This window comes from Trichoderma asperellum, chromosome 3, assembly GCF_020647865.1.
Source record: "Trichoderma asperellum chromosome 3, complete sequence".
Lineage (NCBI taxonomy): Eukaryota > Fungi > Ascomycota > Sordariomycetes > Hypocreales > Hypocreaceae > Trichoderma > Trichoderma asperellum.
The window spans coordinates 4585919-4606628 of record NC_089417.1 but is presented as its reverse complement, the minus strand read 5'-3'; the positions used below and the strand labels follow the sequence as shown (position 1 = coordinate 4606628).

At 48.8% G+C, this 20710-nt stretch overlaps 10 protein-coding genes across 10 annotated transcripts; 4 read left to right on the top strand and 6 right to left on the bottom strand.

Moving 5' to 3' along the window:
* The first annotated feature begins 402 nt into the window (after positions 1–402).
* On the top strand, positions 403–1918 carry TrAFT101_006114 (uncharacterized protein). The gene is made up of 2 exons (XM_024903950.2): positions 403–1035; positions 1102–1918. Exons 1-2 carry the CDS (start codon positions 862–864, stop codon positions 1585–1587), a joined length of 660 nt encoding a protein of 219 aa, XP_024760640.1. The 5' UTR covers positions 403–861; the 3' UTR covers positions 1588–1918.
* A 76-nt stretch (positions 1919–1994) lies between these two features.
* On the bottom strand, positions 1995–3808 carry GLE2 (RNA export factor gle2). The gene is made up of 3 exons (XM_024910636.2): positions 3278–3808; positions 2746–3197; positions 1995–2678 (listed from the first exon to the last, which is right to left on the bottom strand). The coding sequence occupies exons 1-3, from the start codon at positions 3542–3544 to the stop codon at positions 2321–2323; spliced, it is 1077 nt and encodes a 358-aa protein (XP_024760639.1). The 5' UTR covers positions 3545–3808; the 3' UTR covers positions 1995–2320.
* Positions 3809–6395: 2587 nt separating this feature from the next.
* Positions 6396–6946, top strand: TrAFT101_006112 (uncharacterized protein; the record flags this gene model as incomplete). Its single annotated transcript, XM_024905656.2, has 2 exons — positions 6396–6648; positions 6756–6946. 2 exons carry the CDS (start codon positions 6396–6398, stop codon positions 6944–6946), a joined length of 444 nt encoding a protein of 147 aa, XP_024760637.2.
* A 135-nt stretch (positions 6947–7081) lies between these two features.
* TrAFT101_006111 (uncharacterized protein) lies at positions 7082–9214 on the bottom strand. The gene is made up of 2 exons (XM_024900282.2): positions 8251–9214; positions 7082–8186 (listed from the first exon to the last, which is right to left on the bottom strand). Exons 1-2 carry the CDS (start codon positions 8488–8490, stop codon positions 7359–7361), a joined length of 1068 nt encoding a protein of 355 aa, XP_024760636.2. The 5' UTR covers positions 8491–9214; the 3' UTR covers positions 7082–7358.
* A 1087-nt stretch (positions 9215–10301) lies between these two features.
* TrAFT101_006110 (uncharacterized protein) lies at positions 10302–11000 on the bottom strand (the record flags this gene model as incomplete). The annotated part of the gene is made up of 3 exons (XM_024902558.2): positions 10302–10586; positions 10649–10719; positions 10780–11000. 3 exons carry the CDS (start codon positions 10998–11000, stop codon positions 10567–10569), a joined length of 312 nt encoding a protein of 103 aa, XP_024760635.1. The 3' UTR covers positions 10302–10566.
* Positions 11001–12746: 1746 nt separating this feature from the next.
* TrAFT101_006109 (uncharacterized protein) lies at positions 12747–14002 on the top strand (the record flags this gene model as incomplete). The annotated part of the gene is made up of 6 exons (XM_066127662.1): positions 12747–13091; positions 13158–13321; positions 13376–13484; positions 13542–13583; positions 13637–13800; positions 13858–14002. 6 exons carry the CDS (start codon positions 12747–12749, stop codon positions 14000–14002), a joined length of 969 nt encoding a protein of 322 aa, XP_065983775.1.
* A 127-nt stretch (positions 14003–14129) lies between these two features.
* Positions 14130–15062, bottom strand: TrAFT101_006108 (uncharacterized protein; the record flags this gene model as incomplete). Its single annotated transcript, XM_024900257.2, has 1 exon — positions 14130–15062. One exon carries the CDS (start codon positions 15060–15062, stop codon positions 14130–14132), a length of 933 nt encoding a protein of 310 aa, XP_024760633.2.
* Positions 15063–15312: 250 nt separating this feature from the next.
* On the top strand, positions 15313–17827 carry TrAFT101_006107 (uncharacterized protein). The gene is made up of 3 exons (XM_066127661.1): positions 15313–16466; positions 16515–16820; positions 16889–17827. The coding sequence occupies exons 1-3, from the start codon at positions 16052–16054 to the stop codon at positions 17668–17670; spliced, it is 1503 nt and encodes a 500-aa protein (XP_065983774.1). The 5' UTR covers positions 15313–16051; the 3' UTR covers positions 17671–17827.
* Positions 17828–17985: 158 nt separating this feature from the next.
* TrAFT101_006106 (uncharacterized protein) lies at positions 17986–19224 on the bottom strand (the record flags this gene model as incomplete). Its single annotated transcript, XM_024900208.1, has 3 exons — positions 17986–18342; positions 18399–18697; positions 18801–19224. The coding sequence occupies 3 exons, from the start codon at positions 19222–19224 to the stop codon at positions 17986–17988; spliced, it is 1080 nt and encodes a 359-aa protein (XP_024760631.1).
* A 46-nt stretch (positions 19225–19270) lies between these two features.
* On the bottom strand, positions 19271–19594 carry TrAFT101_006105 (uncharacterized protein; the record flags this gene model as incomplete). Its single annotated transcript, XM_066127660.1, has 2 exons — positions 19271–19515; positions 19591–19594. The coding sequence occupies 2 exons, from the start codon at positions 19592–19594 to the stop codon at positions 19271–19273; spliced, it is 249 nt and encodes an 82-aa protein (XP_065983773.1).
* Between the last annotated feature and the right edge of the window lie 1116 nt (positions 19595–20710).

The window sequence follows — 20710 nt, the reverse complement described above, 5'->3', positions numbered from 1 at the left end:
TGGGCGTAGCTCGAGCTTCTGTATCCTCAACAGCTTTCCGACAAGTCGCAGCCCCTCCTTTGCAGGCCCCCAAAAGATGCACATCTACCTCGGCGGCTCACCGAAGAACCGCCCAACGCTGCTGTACCCTGCTATCGCGAAAACGCCCCCACCCCGCCCGCAGGGTCCCCCGGGAATCGCCCAACCGGTACCCGGCACAGCGGGTGCGTATTCGTAAAGGAAGGGGTCCCAGTTGGCATGTTCTGGCTTGGCCCCAACTTTGTTGAGGAGCGCTGGATGGACATTCCCGTGGTTGATTGAATACTAACCTAGGTAGATAGGGCTCCGCTTAAAAGCACTACCGAGCTACGGAGCACTATCTACTGTACTGCCTTGGTTCTTGTATGTGCAGCAGTCTGGGATGCTCGAAAAGAGAAATCGAGGCCATGGCCCCCAGCCCCCATAAGGCAAAAGTGTAATTCTGGCCCTAGCCTGAATCGAGTCCATCCATGAGTCCATGGCTCTAGTATCCAGTTGCGCACCGCCTGTTTGCCTCTGGTGGCAGCTGTCGTAGTATAAGTAATGGCTGCTTGCGTCGCTTCTCCCCTCTCCTAAAAGCCACTACTCCTACTCCTCTGCTTTCGATCTTCTGCTCTCTCTCTTCTTTCTTCCCGCATTGTAAAGAAGCCATCTGTCTTGCTCTGCTTCTCGTTCATCGCATCTTCTTCTCTGAATCGCCGCAACTTGCGCTCCCATCGGCTGCGTATCTCTCCATCTACATCAGCCAAGCCAAGCCATTTACACCACACAAGCTCTCCCAGCTTTCAACGTCTCACAACCTTGCATTCTTTCTTCTCCTTCCATCAAACACAGAACACAACCATGTCTCGTGTTACTGCTCCCGTCGTCAAGCTCACCCGCGCCTTGAGCTCCACGACCGCAGCTCGTGCCGCCAACCCGCTCCTCGACGCTTCGGCTTACAATGCCGGCGCCGTGCTGATGCCAAAGTACGCAGAGCTCCTGCGCGGTCGCAGAAATACCATCGAGATGTCCGAGGTACGCCCCAACTCTACAATTCTTGCATTTTGATTAATCAAAAAAACGCTGACAATTCATCTTCAGTCTTCTCGAACCCTCACCACCACCCACCGTCCTACTCCTCAGCCCTCCATCGCCAACCGCGCCAAGCCTCTGATGCAGACCTTCTCCAGCGTCGCATCCTCAACCTCAACTCCCGCTGCGCACCTTGACGCCGCTGTCCTCCCGGCCTTTAGCAGCTTCAACTCTTCCTCTTCATTCGCAGATGCCCTCCCCCGCATGCCCCTTCTGCCCGACAACTACGGCGCTGCCCACCCCGCGCCTGATGCCGATCTGCCGGTTTCCATCCCCAGCTCGTCCATCGTCGCGGTTAACCCGGATAACGTTGTCCCTGCCACACCGCTCTCTTCATTAAGCGGCGTTCTGGACACGGTTGAGCTGAAATTCGTGCATGACCAGCCTGCTTCTCCTGCCGCTCAGGAAGAGAGCCAGGGCATGATCCGGGATCTGTGGAAGGGCATGGTCGAGGATGTCTTTGGCTCAAATCAGGCCGTCCCTAAATCACATTAGCAAGCCTCTTTTTCTTTTCACCATGTGTAACTATACATGGTGGGTATTTTCTTCTTTTTCTGTCATGCGAAATCTTCGTTTCTGTTTTTATTATTGTAAGCGGTTACTTCATGGACACACTCCATATCAAGGGCGATATATGATGGCAGGCAGGCAGGCCGTTCGCTCTGTAACTTTCCCGAAAAAAATGGGCATCATGATCAGGTTGATCAAGGGATTTACTCGTTATGAAATCGAGACATATATAGGAAATTTTAATCAAAAAACTTCAAATTCTTCTGCTTATTATAACAAGTACAAGTTTCCACTCTGAACAACCAATACAATAAGCATGCAATTACTACCTGTGGAGTATTCAATGTCACAATCATCGTAGTGATTCGCCAATAGTATAACAAAAAAAAAACGTCGTATTTTAGACAAAACCAAGGTTTCGAGACCTATTGCCTCGACTCCATTATGCTGACTCCCTCCCTCTCAATCTAAACTACGGAGTGATAGTGCCTATATATAACATCTTGCGCACATCAAAAAAAGGGCGTCGTAGGTAGGTATTGTCACTCATTCTGATCAAATTCTCTTCGTCTCTCATCCATCCTTCGACTGGCCTTCGATCAGCTGTTTTCTCCACCGTATGGATCGATCGGCAAACTCCCCCACACCACCGTCTCCTCCGCATGAATATATCCATTATATTATACACCGCCAATCTCGTCTTCTTTCCCCTCTCGCTTTACCTCTTCTTGGCTGATGGTCTGGGCTTGCACTCGTCGTTGTTAACGGGATGCAGCATGACCTTGATTGGGTAGTTCTGCGTGTTGTGTTGGAAGCCCTTGCTCCAGTCGTAGCAAACGGCGTAGGCGAAGATGCTTCCCGTCTTGTTGAACGTCGTCGAGGTGATGCTACCACCCACGTTGGGATAGCCCTTGAGACGGTGCTTGGCATCCTTGTCCCAGAAGTGGAACGTGCCATCCGATCCAGCGGTGCTAAAGGTTCCGTGGACAGGGTGGAAGGAAATGTCGTTGACGGCATGCACGTTAACCACATTGCTCTGAACCGGGTCGCGATGGCATTTAAACGAAAAGTTGGATCTATTCGAGTATTGGGTTAGCTTCACAATCCCTGGTATTCGCCGCAAACAACGTCGTAACCACTTACGTAGAGTCCTTCTCCTCCACATACTGAATGGCACAGCGGCCTTCGATACTGCCAATTGCGAAACCACTTGAGTCGGGGAAGCAGCTGACAACTCTGGTCTGCCACTTTAGGGGGCTCTGCAGCGTCTTGTAGAATTTGGTTGGGTTCTTGAGGTCGACAACGTTGATGTAGCGATCAGCCGTGCCGATGACAAGCAGGTTCTGCTGCACATCCATGGTGTACACTCGCTCTTGGCAGGCGAGAGTAGCGGCGGGCTGTTGTTGCCGAAGATCCCAGTATTTAACAGTCTTGTCCCAAGATCCAGACACAACCATTGTTCCACTGCCGCTGTCGAAGAAGCGCACGCTTCGTACGGGCTGGTCGTGTGTTCCAACAACAACATCTTGCTGAGATGCTAGGTCGCAGACTTTGACGTTCTTGTCCGCACCAGCAGAGGCGACTTTTGTTCCATCCTGTTTCGTTTTAAAGCCATGTTGTTAATATTTTATAGTCCAATCGATTCGCTTCCTTCGTCCCCGTTGCGCTCGCTTACCTTTGAAAAATCGCATCCCAGCACGGGCTGGCTGTGCTCAAACGCGTGACGGCCCTGGCTCTGGCCGTTCTGGGCAATTTCGTAGATTCGGACCTTGTTATCCCAACTTGATACGGCCAGAAAGTCGGGTCCGTTGGGGGCTGGAGAGAACGAAAGGTCGGAGATGCTGTCGGAAGGAGGGTCGCTGAGGGCCACGTCCTGCTTCAGATCGCCCACCGTGGTCGAAGCAGCGGAGCTGGCAGCAGCACTTCCGAATAGACCGGACATGTTGGCGGATAGGTTAGGATCGGACTGATATTTCGATCGATTTCAAGCCTTTTATAGCTTTTTTTCCCCAGACGCAATTGACGCCCTGGCGCGTTGCAGCGCGAGGTCCGTCTCGTGTATTATTTTTTTTCGCTGGCTTCCCGTGGCCTTGTCGTCGCAAAAGCAAAGAGAAGTAGAATCGTATGAAAAACCAGCCCGAGGCGATGGTGGACGCTTGTCACCAAATATCCCCTTGGCGGCGTCGTCGCGTTTGCACAATTTATAACCAAAGTTGACTTCTAGGCACGAAGGCAGCGACCTAGCATTTCTCAACGCGACGTTCGGATTGGCTGGTGCTCTTCGCAGGCTGCAGCAGCAATGCGATAGATGCATAACTGCGCATTGATGCATAGATCCCACTACGGGGGCTCCACTAAAAATTACTAGAAAAAAATTCATAGCTTCGCGCAGCTACCGAGATTTTTCTCTTTCTTCTTCTTCTTCTCTCTATCCCCCTTTGCTCAACAAATCGCCATTCGAAGCTTACAAACGGAGATTCTGCTCTGCAGCATCTCTCCAAACACAGCTTTGGGAGAAAGTCCCCGGACGTCTCCTTTTTGGAGCATGCGGAAACGCGCCGCCATAGAAGCACTGCGGCTGACCTCCGCGCCTTGGCCCGGCTGCGGCATCTGCCCTGCCTGCTGCTAAATCCGTTTCTCACGGAGCACTGTCAACCCCTGATCTTGCGTCTCTGGCCCCTATGGATGAAGATATGAGTCCGCGCTGGAAGGCAGTGGGATTGGGGCGGCGATGCTGAATGGAGGTGGATGGCAGGTGGACGTTTGTGATGTCTGCTGGCCGTGGTATCGGGTGCAGAGGACTTGTTGTCGAGGTCGATAGTTATGCGATTGCCTGGCGCAAGCTTGGTTACTCGATGGGGCCCATTCTTGATGCGAAGGGGGACCCCGTCTCTACCATGACGGTATTCCATCCATCCTTTTTTAACACTCTGAAACTTCGCTGGAAGTTTTTTTCTCTCTGCGTTGGGATGCCCTACTTGGTGGAGATGGCCAGAAGCTTCATATGATGATGACCAATATAGAGTCAAGCACCGAGTCAAGAAAATCTTGCCGTTGTGGATAAAAATATTTTCATGTCAACTGATGAGCTTCTGGATTATATCTTTTGATGGAGGGTTTATGATATATAATAGATTATACGTGCCTATGTAGTAGTTTGTACATCTGATTACTACACTCTAGCCGAGTGGCTAGGAGTCTGTAGCTTCTAGATGTTCTACCTGCCTACCTCTCCAGGCAGGTTCTGTGCGTAGAGACTCGTGAATGAGACTCACAGAATGCACACATGGTTGCTTCGACAGCAACAGTAAACCGGAAAGATGCCGCCGGCACCGATCTCCGCACCACAAGCACCAAAATCAACGTACCCCAGTCCGGCCTGTTCTTCCCATGCCCTGGTCGTTGAAGTGCTAGGTATTATAACGGGCGTACCAGCTTTGCACCCTGGAGCTCAGCTCATCGCAGCAGGGAAATCGAGCCAACTCATGTCAGCTCTTTATTATTTCGTATAAACATCCCCAGCCCAACACAGAAAGCTCCCCTGCCAAGCTCTGCACCGCTTGCAACGCTGGCAAGTGGTCCAACCAACAGTTGCAACGGCCGCCGAAGATGATGATCAAATCCCAAATCCACGCTACTGGCATTGAAGAAATTACATAACTTGGCGCCGTTGGTCCTGACTAGAGCACCAGCTAAGTGTGACAGGAGTGGCCAGAAGCTTGCCGGAAGAGGCTACAGAGCGCAGATCGGGTCAGCTTTTGCAGACTACGCCGCCGTTTTTCGCTCGTCGTTTTATTAGCTAGTCATGATGAAGCAACTGGACTGCCTGCTGCCGTGACGCTGGCAAATGACATGACATGTAGGCATGCGCATCTGTTGGAAGTAACGCCGTCCAAGAGCGAGCGAATAAATCAAGAATCCAGTCAGTCAACCAACAAAGAGCATCCTTTTTTTCTTCCTTCATTTCAAACTCGGTAACACATGATAAAACGCTGATATTTAGCCAACCCAGCACCTCGACTTCCAAAACGCCCCCTGCCGTAAAAAAAGTCTCGCAGCGAATCGCCTCTCTTTCCCACCCTCCAACAAGCAAATCCTTCCAGCTTTTGACAGCAAAAAGCCACATGCAACCACACCCAAAATAACACTCAAATCATACAACGGCAGAACGGGTGCCTTGTCCCTCTCCAACTGAACTTGCGATTTAACCACCCCCTAGCTAGTACAAGCAGTAGCCAGTCCCACCGTCCAACCAGAATCCTGTTCCTGGTAGCGGGTTTCATCTACTCCATTCCCCGGTCTGGGTTTTGCTGCGGTTAAAATGCGTACATATGTATACGCGGGATAAAAAACCCCCATAAGCCCATCAAATAAGACGTTGGCGGGCTAGTCTGCTTTGTTGACTAGGCCGTGATATACATGTCCATTGAGCTAAAAAAAAAATTCCTCCGTTTAGGCTTGGGATGGCGGTTTAGCACGAGTATCGAGTCTTGGGCCCCCTTGTTTGTGTTGGGGTGAGGTGACATCGCGCATCGTGGACATTGGGTGCAGAGTATGGGGGAGAAAGCGAGAAGCGAGACACGGCTCATACTGTACGGCACATGGTACGGGTCTCGGTTTCTTCCATCCGTTCGTGTCTGCAGTAGCTCTGGAAATCCATAATAATAGTCGTTGTCGTTCTCTCGAGACAGTTCACGTCTCTTCGGGTTGTCGAATCTCTCTTTCTTTCTTTATTTCTCTCCTCTCCCTTTTCCATATGTTTCTCTTCAACAATTGAAGCCACCCCAGTCAAGATGGCCTCCTTATTCCAGCTCTTCGTCCTCCTCTTCGCGGCAGCCCTGACTGTGTCAGCTGCCTCCGCCCCCAACATGACCAGCCTCGTCGACAAACTTCCCCCTTGCTCCCTCAATTGTATCGTCGAAGGCGTCACTCAGGATGGCTGTGCCATCAGCGACCTCGCCTGCGGGTGCTCCAAGATCAACGAACTCACAAAGACTGTCTCGCCATGCATGGCGAATGCTGGCTGCACTCTCGATGAAATGACTCGTACGGCTGCCCTTGCTCCCAGTTTCTGCTTTTAGTAACTCAATTTGTCGTAACATTGTTGAAAATTTTATCGTTCCTAACTTTTTTTGGTTGTCATCATTAAATAGAAGCTGCTTCTGCTGTCGTTCAACTCTGCGAATCTGCCGGTCTCATCACAAACACCACCGCAGGTGACCCGACTTCGACCACTGGAGCAGCATCGGCAGCAACTACCAAGTCTGACGCGGGGCGATTCGCACGAGAGTTCGGATTCGCGTACGCCGCCTTTGGTGTATTGGTAGCCATGGTTGTTCTGTAAGCGAAAAGGGGGGTTTCGCTATGGGTTTTCTTTGGACTTGGTTAGGACGGACAGGACAGGCAATAGGGGGAAATATGGTTCCAACTATCTGGATAAGAGCCACGGATTTTGCTCAGCACATGTTATTGTACAACAAGACGGGCAACTGTTTTATAAGAAAAAGCTTAGCGTCTATAAGCAGCCAAGCAAAAACGTATCTTGTCATTTCAAAGTTCTAGTAACAGCCTACCAGCAGTTCTAGTCTAGTGTATCGTGTCATTCATATCGTCAGGCATCTTTTTCCCCTCAAGTTATCCCCAAAAGGCACAAGAATGCATCAAGGTCTAAACATTAAAAGTAGAAAAAGGGGGGAGTAAAACAAAAGTCGCAGGTCTGGGTCGAGGTTAAGGTTCAGGTTCAGGTTATCGAAGTATTAGCCGGGTCCGAATCTGGCAATGGCGCCGTAGTTGCCGCCGTCAAACGAATCGTGAAGTCCATCCAGGGCATTGAACTGAGCCGCCAGCTTCATGCCTTCCCGACGCTGAGCTTCAATGCGGCGCCAGTCCCACTCGCCATCGGCAGCCAGGTTGATGTCGCTCACGTCTACAGTCTCATCGCCAACTTGATTAGGACCGCTAACCCAGCCACCAGGTCGCTGAGGCAGCAAGCCCGAGTCGGAAAGCACCGTTGCGGGATGGACAGTAAGGCGGCCAACCTTGAAGACGTATTTGCTCATGGCCGTGGCATGGATCTTCTTCTCCCAACCGCTAGTAGCGTCCTTGTGATCTCTCGTCCTCACGCGGCGGAATCGTGGATCCAGCCACTCGGTTGGTCTGGCAGCGCCCTTGGGCATGAAGTATGTGATGATGTAAAGCCACTTCCGGTCCCAGGTAGCAACGCGACTCCATAGCTCGTAGGACTGGAATGATGAGATTTCGCGCTTGAAGCTGCACATGACGGAGCCCAGCGCAATGGCAAAGCTGCCCTTGACAGGCTCGCCGGTACGAGGATCCTTGACAAGTCGTGTCTTGGCGTTGTTGGACATGCTGCGGATGGCTGGCCGCAGCAGATAGGCACAGAGGTGCGTTCGCGATATGTCGAGATCGGCAAAGTATGTTGAGTTGGATTTGTGAAGGTTGTAGTCGATTTCAAGAATAGGGGCTTTGGTTTCGGAGATCATGGGTTTGAAGAGCGCACGGGGGCCGAGCTTTGGTGATTTGCGGAAGACCATGTGGTAGAGCATGGCGTATATGATGCGATACTGTTGGGTCGAGTAAGTCGGTGTCATTCAAGGGACGGGCGGGCAAAAGAAGCTGTTCACATACAGTCCACGCAAACGGGAGAGTCTTCCAGTTGAAGATGATGAAAAAGAGCAGCAGCAGCCGCGATGTCCGGCCTGGCCCTGTCAGAAAGGACTGCACCAAGGCCGGCCAGTTGATGCGCCAGGCGGCGTATCCCATCGATCCGACGGCAACAGAGATGATGGGAATCGTCATGGCGAACCCGCCGATCCTGGTGGACGACATGGCTCGGTCGTGAGGCCGTCCGTTTGGCCGTGCGCGCATTCTAGACTTGTATGAATTTGTATGTCTTTCAACCGAGGCGCTGATTTGCTGCCTCTTCCCGCGCGAAGCAGGTTCGCGAAGAGCTCGAGGCGGTGCGGGATGCAAGGAGCCGAGCTCAGCAACACGGCCGGTTTTGACGCTCTTCCACGCGCGACAACGACTCAGACACAATCGGTCACAGTACTCGGAAAATCTGCGCGCCTCGATCAACAACTGGCGTGAAGGTATTGCGCGCGTGGCTGGAATGCGGGCAGATGGCGCATGCACAAAGAACGGGAGGGCGATCGGCTAGGCGAAAATCCAGGAACCGAGTCGTTTTTCAATGCAGGGGTTTCGTTGGCTGGACGGGCTTTCGCTCGGCTCGGGGCCCGTTAGTCTTTTTTCTCGGTCAGCAAAGACGCCACAAGCCGAGGTTCATCGAAGATGAGATTTTGGGGTCGGATAAGCTTTTGGCTGTCCGATGACGAGCTTGCCTAGGTAGACAGAAAGAAGAAAGAGACTAGAGAATTCAAAGGGAGGAGATTTGAATTAATGAGCGAATTTTTACTATGTAGTATTTGAAAATTTAGGCTTGCTCTTGGAGCCTCAAGTATTGTCTCCCAAAGTGTTGGGAATGAATGAAGGATGCACTGGTTCTCTGATTCTTCCCTGCAGGTTCGCCGCGTGAGAGGACCCGCACGCACTTGTGAAACTGCAGCTGCAATAGACGCTCGCTTACTGCCTGAGATGATGCAGAAGAGGGGCACAATGTCAAAGCTACCTGGCGTGTTGTTGGAACCTGCAAATCGCATAAGACAGCGTGCCATATCCATGAGGAAATCCGTTGGGCGCTCATGGCCAGCATCAACAGCGCATCAGCTCCCCTTTATGCGTCACGCCTCCTTTTCTCCCCTACAACTTATACCCTGAGATCTGAGAGGTCGCCTGAAGACTCGCATAACACACACAAAGGGCTGCCAGCAAAGCAGTCCTCCTTTTCAAGGCCAGCGAGTCAGCGGCTGCCATGTGTGCCCACCATAGCTCTCCTCTGCAGCCCAAGGCTCGCTGTTTAGGAGCCATCTGTGCCAAAGGGCCAGGTTGTAACTGTTGCTGTCTGTAATTGTATTCTATTGTGTGGATGCACGGCTAGACGCGCTTACATACACTAGTCCTAAATACTCTTGCAGATAAAAGCCTATAAAAGGTTAGATATCCTCTAAGAATAACATCGATTTGACGTCAAGATCCTCTCCTATTAAATGGCATCGTCACATGTTCTAAAACTACATGTACCAAGTGCATTGATGCTGAACCGGAGTTCGCGGACCTTTGCCAGGGAGCATCGGCCCCGTAATTTCGGACCTAGGCTTACTTTATATTGAATTCGTTTGTACTGGACCACAGGTCTTACACTACCCAGTTACATTGAGGAGCTCTAGCCAACTTTCATGCAGCGAAAGGCTGAAGATATTAGTGGTCGTCTTCGGATTTCATTACTTGCAAACATCGCTAGAATAGAGTTTGTAGCCGAGTGGCTCTAAAGCTACCCGGGAACAATCGTAAGGCACAGCAACTCCAGCTGTCGCATAAACAACGATGAGTCTATATATTTACAACGCCAATTAGCCGCATTTGCCGCTCTGTAACGAGTAAACCACCGTCAATGACAATTCTATACCGCCTTTTATAGAGGTTAAGTGTCATTCTGAGTCTTCGAACACAATTGCCTACAATCTAGTGACACACGGAGTCAAAACTCATTGGATCTCAATCTTAGATCAATATTCTTGCCTTCTCAGTTGGCAAGAGGTAATACATATTCTTGTAAAGAGGGCCTCTTCCTTCGAAGTGTCGCACGATGAATTATGTCTACTGTATTTCGTCTAGCAATAAGACTATGCTTATTCGGTAAGGGTGTCTCAAGACAGCTCAGAACCCGGTTTAAATTGCACCGCACGCAGAAAAAAATCGCAAAAATCGCAGCGGTAGCTGGCAGCGCTGTTTCTTGCTCCCTATGGCCCTGACGCCGGAGATCTAGTCCGCTAATCAAACACTGAAATCGTCCTTCGTCGTTTTAACCCCGGGCATGGACTCTGATTAACACTTGCGAAGGTTTTCTGCAAAAAAGACCAACTTGTCAGTTTCTGAATCTAGAACACTCAAGGAATGGTAGCATTACTGGAGTTGCACTGGTCTGAAGTATAAAATCCGTTGATATAGCATTTCAATCCCGGGATGTAATCCCACGAACTTAACATTGTTAACATCTATCATTATCCCCACTCACGATTGGTCTTCAGGTGGACGTACCAAACTCCTTCATAACAGTCTCCTGACTTATAGCAAGAGAACTCCCAGGCATCTCCATCGCCAATCGTGGTAACTGATTTGGCGCTAAAAGACGGACTGCTTCTGCAGTGCACGGGGCCATCGTTGTTGAATACGTTGCACATCTCTCTTTTGTCGAGGTTGGGGGCCGCGCTGGCGAGAAGAGGAAGGGCTAGGCAGAGGATGGCAGCAACAGTCTTCATCTTGGCGATTGGTCAAGGAGTTGGGTTTTTTTTTCTTCTAATTGTAAAGCCTTCAAACACAAGAGAATCCCACTCTTATATATCTTTCCAACGGCGGCTTGGCAGAAAGTTGGGAGACGTATATGCCTACAAATCCAGCAAATGCTCCGTTTTCGAGTCATGTTAGCCCACCGAATTCTCTGAAATAGTCACCTTCGCTTGCATTAGAAGACTTTAGCAGCAAAAAGATTATACTAACTGCTTTTACACTACCATAGCGAAGCAGATATTTGTTTCGCTGCGAGTCTAAGCAAGTGGAGCATCTGCGAAGCGATTCCGCTCCTACTTCCTATTATAGAAGCTGTTGTCCGGATAAGCTCAAGGCGCAGAATAAGACGGGGAAACAGAGTCCCGAGAGACATAAGCTTAAATTTGGGCCTCATGGCTTTTCAGCTACATGACAGTGGATCTCCCTACTATATTCATTCTATTAGCATGCGTCGTCAGTGTTAGCGGGCCAATGTCCGTGGCGATGTTCTCATTTAGAGCACTTAGGGGTCGCCGATCTTCGATGGCGGCAAGTCCTTTCTCGATTACCTGAAGATCGTATTATAGTGTAATTGGCGTTTCACATCTGATAGAAGTGACAATAAGGGCTTGTGACTTTTCATGTATGCGCTTACTATAGTTCTCCTCTGCATCCTAAGCCCAAAAGCAATATATTTCAAGTGTTAAACCAAAGTCATTCTCTATAGTGTTATCTTTTGTTGTGCGTATAAGAATAGCCCATTAATGTGCACGTCACACATAGGCAAATTAGCCATATGTATTAACCTTCACTATACACTTTTATAAATAGAAACTTATGAAAGAGCTAGACATTTCCACAAAAGAATTAAGAATTTCTTGCTTTATACAACATTATTATATATGTGAAAATCCACGTGCATTAATGCTAAACTAGACTTGATTGGGGCTCTACCGTGGAGCATTAAGCCAGTGTATTTGATCTAAGCCTGGTTTCATAGATCATCTCCATTAATACCACATATACTAGGAAGAATCGATGACCGTAAACGTGGTCATCGAGTCTACCTAGTATAGGTATATGAGTTGTCATCGTTTTCACCAGTAGGGCCTGATGGCTCTCATCCAGCATTGCGACAACTGCAGCCATCTCCAACGGTAGGACGATAGGCAATGATAAAATATCCCGGGCATTTGGAATACATCTGTAAACCGCTGTTAGCTTGGCAGTGAAAAATACAAGCCGCCCTAGGAAACACCAGCCGATCTATGACATTGGAATGAGATGCTCGTGCGGAGTGCTTCAGGATGGCGGATGCAATATATGCTTAATTTTGTAATAGCAGATGATTGGGAGAATCTAGTGCAATGTAGATAAACCAGAGAGCTTTATATAAACACTCGACATTGGGAAAGAAACGGCATTTTACGCTGATGCCGCCAGCCCCTACGAAGGTTCCCTTCCCCAAATGGGTCTAGAGTTAACACTACTTAAATTCAATAATTAGCAAATTTGTTTAAAAGCAGTAGTTCAGAATGAGAATGTTTAGTAAACAGCTACTGTTATAGGGCGAGTCTCCTGAGGTCCTATGTTGTGTAGTGCACAAACCTGTACCTGTGACATAAGCGCTAGGTGCCACTTCAGCTGACACGAAGTAACTGGTTTTTACATACACTTATAATTGCTTCACCTTCTCATCAGTGAAAGCTATGCGCTTTGTATATTTTTGATCTCTCAAAATGACTATTCGTAACGTTATAGTGACTGGTGCCACTGGAAGACAGGGACAGGGATTTATACAAGCGCTATTGAATCCTTCGAATGCCAACGGCCCAACTGCCCCAACCTACTCTATTTGGGCCGTAACTCGGGACACCGCGTCGCCAGCAGCAACTCGGCTTTTAGAGATTGAAAAGAGCCATGGAAATGATATTAGAATAGTCCAAGGCGATCTCAGCGATTCGGAGAGACTAAAGCAAATTTTCGCCCAGGTAGTCGCTGAGGGTGGAATATTCGGTATTTTTATTGTGCTTCCTTATCCAGGCCTTGGAAACAATGGCGGTGACGAAGAGAGACAAGGCAAAGTAATTCAACGCACATGTAAACAACTTGAGAAGCTACTAATCAAGAGCCTTTGTTTGTTGGCATAGGCGCTTGTGGATCTCGCAATTGACTTCAAAGTTGAAGCGCTGGTTTATTCCAGCACGATCCCACCGGGTCCGGATTTAGCCAATGGAGTTGATGCCTCTCGTCTGGCAAAGCGAGAGATCGAGCTGTATTGCAAAAGCATGGGCGAAAAGGGTCTAAATTGGAGGTTAGTACGGTTGCGCAATACAAAAGCATTGAGCTAACCGAGATGACAACATAGCATTGTGCAACCTGGAATTTTCATGGAAAATTTTGATGGATTAATGGGAGCGCTGGCCGTATCCGTCTTTTCGCAGGGTTTGCAAAAGGGAACGGAGATGCTACTCGTCGTACGGAATTTGCTTTATGAGCCAAATCATATAATAATTAGCTAACATCGGATATAGGCATCGGAAGATATTGGGAAAGTCGCTGCGGGGGTAATCCAGGTAATGCGACTATACCTTGAGTCGTAACAAGCTTTGCTAACAACTCTTATAAGAACCATGAGAGATACACTCACAAGACTGTAACTGTCGCAGGTGGAAGTTATAACATGGATGAGGTGAAAAAGGCATATAAAGAAGTCATGGGAAAGAACATGCCTGCTTTTCCAGCCATATTGGCATGGCTAGCTCTCAAGTTAAGTGTCGGTGTACAGCATGTGTGAGTTTCTTCAACTTGCAATATTTGTTGATTCCTTTTTCCTAATTTGGCGTCTAGAGTCCAAGATACTGAGAGAATTTATCAGGCAAGGGTTAGTGGAGGATATCCGACACTGGAAGAAGAGATTGAAGCGGCTAAAGCGGTATGCGAGATGCAAGATTTCCGCACGTGGCTCCTCAAGCGGAAAGAAAAACAATCTTGATGTATATAATAATACATATGAGAATACACTATGACATAGGATTATTTGGTGTATTATAATTTTTTTTATTATATTTGCACTTAATTATATCAATCATGTACTCTGAGGTGGATATTATACTAAAACACTACGAAGATGGAATAGGAATTAGTTCAAAAGTAATCAGTGTTCCCTTTACAAGCGCCCCCTTAACACTACCGCCCTTCCCTTTGGCATACAAAGATAGCTTGATAAAGATATCAGGCACTACCCCATTCGCTTCCGCCATCTCTTCCTCCGTAAAGGCTTCCTTGGTACCATGGTAGAGGAAGAAATGCCTTTGGCCAAATTCCGGATGAGCGGGCGCCGCGGCCTCCCAACTATATCGTGTGACATTTTTATGTGGGCTCTCGTTAACACCAGGCTTGTTGAAAATGGCATTGTAAAAGGGAACCATGTTGGTTAAGACCTCTTCATCTTTAATGAAGAGAGAAATTCCAGCAACACCAACTGCACCCGATGGATGAGATGCATTCCCTGGCGTAATGGGAGCTCGGAGAGATCGTGGGGTCCGATCAAAAGTCCAGAAAGGCTGCTGATTGACATAAATTGGCCCTTTGTAGTTGTCAAAGTTGGGTATCGCATTGGCCCAAATCCTCTTTGAGCCATCTGCCATTGTCCTAAATCCCGGTTCTGGATCCAGGTACTTAATTCCCACTTGAGAATCTTGGATTCTGGCTTGAACAGCACGGAATTTCTCTTCAGAATTGTTTGAACCTTCTTCCTCTTCGTGACTTAGGATGGTGTGGGCCCAGTGGATAATATGTCCATCGGGCTGCCTACCCCACGGGTGCATGGCTCTATGCTGGGGGTTCAAGCCATCAACAAAAGCAATGAGTTCCAGGTAGACGCCGTCTTTGAAGACGACGATCTTATTCTCAGTCATGCCACCCTCATGCACACCTCCTTCAAGGATAGTGAAAGCATCCGACAGCCATTGTGGAAGTGAAATGAGTTGGGAATGGGGAATTAAAAGAATAACGTGGTCAAAAACAGATTCTGGAGTAGATTGTGACGCCATGATTGCTGATTTACTGTGCTCTTAATGTCTTATTATTTTATTTCTCTCCTTTTGCATATAAGCCAGCCTTGCCTGCACGGCGCCTTATAAGTCACCCAGACGGATATTATCACCAGTCAAACTCGCCGCCGGAGTTTTTAGCTTATGTCGCTCCAGCTCCAGTGGCGACGGCGACGGCCCGAGAAAGAGCTACTAATACTAGCACCAACAGTAGCGGTAAAAACGGCACTGGAGTGGGATACTTGCGGAGTTCAAATTTCTCATCTAGATATATGCGAGCGGGGTTCGCAACTCCTTTTCCTTTTCATTTTTTTGTTCATCAAATTCATCCGACAATCCGTTTGTTGCCATCCAAGTGATCTATATTTAAAATCCTAATGCCTCACCTTTTCTTTCATCGCTCAAGCCACTTAGGGACAATATAGTTTGAACGATTAGCGGTAGTTTAGCGATCTGTTCAACCTAGCCGGAACGCGGAGCTGATATATCGTTATCCACCACAGCTCCAGCAGACTTGCTTAGTGTATTGGAGTTGCGCAAAGGATGCTTTGGGTTCAATATTCCTAATAAGTTTGGTAGCTGTTTATTGTTTAAAATTCACACAGTTTCTGCTGTTAATATGGCTATTACAAAAAAAAACAAAAGTGAAACTTTCTTCAGATGTTTAAGAGAGAAATGATGCGCGGCCTATTTATTAACCCGCCTGGTCATGTCATTCTTACATAGCTCGTCTGGCGCCCGAAAGCTCATCAAGTCCGAAACTCGCGTCTCCCCGAGTCGGCTTTACAAAGTTTAATAAACATCATAATTCCGGCTTAGAAATCTTCTCCGAAATAATCGTTCTCCGAGCCGAGCATATTCATTCTTACAAGGTCGTTTGTGGTGGATTATAAATAAGCTTCTTGTTGTAGTAAGCCGATGTCATCGCAACTCGTCAAATCACCAAAGTAAAGCGCCAGTTAGCAAACACCACATCGAGCATCATCATCATGTCAGCTCAATCTATCCTTTTGCGCAATGCTACCATCTTGGTGCCAGGTCCAGCGGGAGGCAAGCCGGTCGTACCACTTCAAAGTCACTCACTTCTCATCGAAGGAAACAAGATTGCTCGCATAGCGGCTCATATAGATGCCCCATCTGATAAGACCCAAGTGATTGACTGCACTGGCAAGATCGTATCTCCCGGCTTTATTGATACGCATCACCATGTATGGCAGACGCAGCTCAAGGGACGGCATGCGGACCACACTTTGTTGGAATACGTCCCTACTGGCAACATGCAATCATTTAATTATACCACTGAAGATATCTTCTGGGGCGAGCTAGGAGGGTGCCTCGAAGCGTTGAATGCGGGAACGACGACAATAGTCGATCACGCGCACATGAACTATTCTCCAGCCCACAGTAAGTTGCAGATAGAATTTTATGTTTTCCACAGGCTAATACAAATAGACACAAACGCCATTGCCGCAACCGTATCATCGGGAATCCGCTCCACCTTTTGCTACGCGCCCACCGCAAGGGTGAAAGAGTGGGAGCCCGAACTCTCAGTAAATACTGAGTTCTTACCAAGCTGGGCAGTTGAACAAGTTGAAGAGCTCATAAAAGCTGGCCCATATGGTGATGGCCGAGTCAACGTGGGGCTGGCGTTTGACGCATTGTTCCTCCCGACGGAAATTGTTGCCGGTTTGTATAAGCGGGTTCGACAAGCTGGAGCAAAAGTGCTCACTAGCCATTACACGCGTGGTGCCATTTTTGGTAAGATTTGTTACCTCTATTATTCATTGCTTCATATATATTCGGTGAAACTAACTAATAATGCCAAGGGCAAAACTCGGTGGTGGATGTGCTTGAGAGCCATGGTGTTCTTGGTCCAGACATCATCATCTCCCATGCCAACAATCTCTTTGACTCCGACGCAAAGAAGCTCAGCGATGTAAACGCCGCCATCTCCTCAACACCAGATACGGAGATCCAGATGGGCCTTGGCTACCCGGTCTGTTTCCGAGACGACACCAGCGCTATCAGCTCTCTGGGCATCGACTGTCACAGCAACAACGGATCCAGCATCATAAATCAGATGCGACTCGGCCTGCAAGCCGAACGAGGAATCCGAAACCAGGCTCTCATTGAGGCAAGCAAAGCGCCAAAGCATCTCACCGTGTCCGTGCAAGATGTCTTTCGACTTGGCACTGTCGGCGGCGCGAAAGCCATCGGCATGCAAGACCAGCTCGGATCTCTCGAAGAAGGCAAACTTGCGGACATTGTCATCTTTGATGGGCTTAGCCCCGGCATGATCTGTGCTGCCGAAGAAGACCCCGTAGCAGCAATTGTTTTGCACTCTTCAATAGCGGATATCGAGACTGTCATTGTGAATGGAAGGATTGTGAAGCAGCAGGGAAGTCTTGTGCCCGTTGAGTTGGATCTGTCACTATCGGATTTCAAGCCTGCCAAGACGCGATTGGAATGGTCTGATGTGGCTAAAGAGCTTTTACAGAGTCGCCAGCGCGTGATTGAAGCAGGTAAAAAGAGCTGGGGGGGCGATTTAGAGAAGGCACTGGGAGGCGTGATGAAAGCATTCTACATTGATCCTAGCAATGTAGTCTAAGCAGAGCTGCACTTGGGTTGGCTGATTATATGAAATTTGAGGCTCAATCAGGGGTTGGTGGTAGTAAGCTGGAAACAAGATGTCTGATGTAACCTGATATAACTTTTAAGTAAATACCCCATCATCTCTGCTCAATAGCATAAGCAATCATTTGTGGATAAAACTCTTCACATTATAACATGGATTCTATCTTACTTTTCATAACCTTGCGGTCCATCTTATCCCTGCACCCAAAAACGCCCAAAATACCATTATCCAAGAGAGGAGTAACCAGTTCTAAAAAAGCGTGCACTATATAGTTTACAATCCTCATTTTCAACTTGATCGAATAACGTGAGTTCCCTCCGCAGGCTCCAAGACTAGCCACTGGCAGGCAAGATCCTTCTTCTCGTTGTGTTTCCTCAGAGTAGCGATGATCTGATTGGCAATGTCCTCATAGTTGGACAGGGCAAGGGCCAAGATGGTGGGGCCGGCGCCGGAAAGGCATACGCCGAGGAACCCGGGCGTGGTCTTGGGCGACATGGATTCGACAATCTCAGTCAGACCAGGGATAAGAGTTTGGCGGTAGGGCTGATGGACTCTGTCTTGCATAGCCAGGTTGATGAGTTCAGGATCGGGTGGCGACTGGCCAAGGGCAACGGGGAGGAGGGCTATCCGCTGCAGATTGAATACCTAAGCAGCCACAGAGTCAGTAATAGCAAACAATTGCTTCGTATCGCTCTACTTACGACATCGGTACGCTGGTAGTTTGGTGGCAAGACGGCTCGGGCGTCGTGGGTGGGCACGATAAAGTCCGGAATGATAGCTACAGCCTTGATCTCCTTGTTCCATGGGAACTTGATGTGGTGGCCGATGCCAATGGGAGGCTCCGGGGGCCTCTTGCCAGTATCAACGCCTCCCGCCGGGTTGGGCAACACTTCACTCAGCGGAATTTCGATTCTAGACGCATCCTCGGGCTTCAATGGCATGAGGTACGTTCCAACGAAGCCTCCAAAGAGGGCCGCGCCGACGTTATCCGGGTGTCTCTCTGCAGTCGAACAAAGAAATTGTGTTAGCGCAGGGTTCATGTAAAAGTCCATGCAAAAGTCCATGCTCTTCCTCTCAGCGCAACAGAGAATCGATAGACGCACCAATCATCAAGCAATAGTCAAACAGCCTCTCCTGGGTCAAGTGGTGCAGCTTGCCAACTTCCTTGCCCAGCTGCACGCCAGCCACCACAGCAGCTCCCGAGCTCCCCAGCCCCCTCCCCAGCGGAATCGGGTTCTTGATATGGACGTGCGTCTCGACGGGGAAGCTGCGCTGGTCATGGCATCGCAGGACGTAGAGCGCAACCCTGGTGATGAGGTTGTTCTGCGGATCCAAGCTAATATCGTCGGTGCCTTCACCCTGGCCCTCGTACGTCACTCTGCAGTTGAGAGGGTGTTCGGACCTGGTCTTGGAGCGGTCAATCGTGACATGCAGCTCGAGGTACACGGAGAGGGCAAGGCCAATGACGTCGAAGCCGGGCCCAATGTTGGCGCTGGAGCAGGGCGTCTTGATCACGAATGACTCCATGGTGGGCGGATTTTTGATTCTTCGTATTCGCCCCGGGCTTGGCCTGTCACAATTTTCTGAGGCTGCAGCAAAGACAGCAGATCAGCAGGAGGTGTATGGCGTGTCGTCTGCGTTTCAATTGCCAAGCAAATGTCGAATTGGCCTGGCCGGCAAAGAGTTGCTGTCTTGTTGAAAGGTGCAGAGTAGAAAAAATGTTTGTTGGCTTGCTGGCGCAGGTAGTCACGCCTTGCGATGGGCCCGATAACCGGAGCTCTCTGGAACGTGCGTGCGCTTTTCTGGTGGCGGGGCAGGCTAGAGAGAGAGTCACAACGATACCCGAAATATCAGCCCAGAGCTTTACCAGCAATGCTATCGCGATAGACTTACACATTGGAGACATCAATGATGTTCTGCACGTGCCCAGATACTGAATGTCTATGTATACCAAGATTGGCAGTCTAGCTGTGGTTCATCGCTTACACAGTAGGAATACATCTTAGCTCATAGGAACACCTATATACATGTACTCTGTATGGCGCTTAGGGTTCAATGAGCTCTGTATTTTGTTCTCAGCACTCCATAAATTGGCAATGCTCAGTAGATCGGTATGAGTTGAGTCTATGGCGATCATTTCAGAGTACTCCATACACAAGCCTTGGGATAGCTAATAAGGTAAGCGTAAGATGAGCTTGGAGGGCCGTTGCAACTACTAGGAAAACGGTCAGCACAGCTTCTACGAAGGTAAATCGAACCAATCGTAGGGTAGATCATCACCATTGAAACCGATGCTTGACGTTATTAGACAGTTGCCTTGCGCGTTCAAAAGTGCATTGGAATTTATATATTATAGATTTTTTTGTCTTAACAATTGATGATCTTGCGGTTAGTGCAAGAGTTGAAAATGTACCGAGAGACTCTTGGTCTCCTCCAGGTGGACTAGATGCTGGCAGGTAAATCCTCTCAACCCCCGTGGTACCTGCGGCAGTATATAATCCAAGTCTTCGTTGCTACAGGATAGGGGGAAAAAGAGCAATAATCATTTAGTTTCAGCTATACAGAGTATGGTTTTTTCAATCAAGTTCCACCATCAAGCTATCCGTCTGAAAAGAGGCGAGATTGCCTTCCATGTCAGCTTCACGTAAAAGTTGGTGGTGGAATAGCGTTGATACGCGTGAAAATCAATCCAACAAGACAGGCATCTGGGCAGATTACCTGCCTATTATTTAGCAGTGCTATTATACAATGCTCTACTTGAGGAATAAAACCGATACTTTCAGCAGAGATGCGCTGAAAGCTGTACAAACAAACTGGTCTTGAATTATGAAAGGCGCCTCTCTTCGGTTAAAGTATTCTTCAATGTAGCCTCGCGGTGTACCTCATTAGCAGTAACACCTCACCAGCCCTATCCCTCTAATCCTCATAAATGATAGAGAAGGACATGGATGAGCTGTCAAGCTGACCGGCCCCCCTGGGTCAAAATGTCGGCCGCAACGGCGTTGCACCAACA

Coding starts and splice junctions, on each gene's coding strand:
- TrAFT101_006107 (XM_066127661.1), top strand. CDS start 16,052: ATGTCAGCTCAATCTATCCTTTTGCGCAATGCTACCATCTTGGTGCCA. Junction 16,467..16,514: donor GAACTATTCTCCAGCCCACA/GTAAGTTGCAGA, acceptor TAATACAAATAG/ACACAAACGCCATTGCCGCA. Junction 16,821..16,888: donor CACGCGTGGTGCCATTTTTG/GTAAGATTTGTT, acceptor AATAATGCCAAG/GGCAAAACTCGGTGGTGGAT.
- TrAFT101_006111 (XM_024900282.2), bottom strand. CDS start 8,490: ATGCGCGCACGGCCAAACGGACGGCCTCACGACCGAGCCATGTCGTCC. Junction 8,187..8,250: donor CTCTCCCGTTTGCGTGGACT/GTATGTGAACAG, acceptor TCGACCCAACAG/TATCGCATCATATACGCCAT.
- GLE2 (XM_024910636.2), bottom strand. CDS start 3,544: ATGTCCGGTCTATTCGGAAGTGCTGCTGCCAGCTCCGCTGCTTCGACC. Junction 3,198..3,277: donor TGGGATGCGATTTTTCAAAG/GTAAGCGAGCGC, acceptor AAAACGAAACAG/GATGGAACAAAAGTCGCCTC. Junction 2,679..2,745: donor GTGGAGGAGAAGGACTCTAC/GTAAGTGGTTAC, acceptor ATACTCGAATAG/ATCCAACTTTTCGTTTAAAT.
- TrAFT101_006114 (XM_024903950.2), top strand. CDS start 862: ATGTCTCGTGTTACTGCTCCCGTCGTCAAGCTCACCCGCGCCTTGAGC. Junction 1,036..1,101: donor ATACCATCGAGATGTCCGAG/GTACGCCCCAAC, acceptor ATTCATCTTCAG/TCTTCTCGAACCCTCACCAC.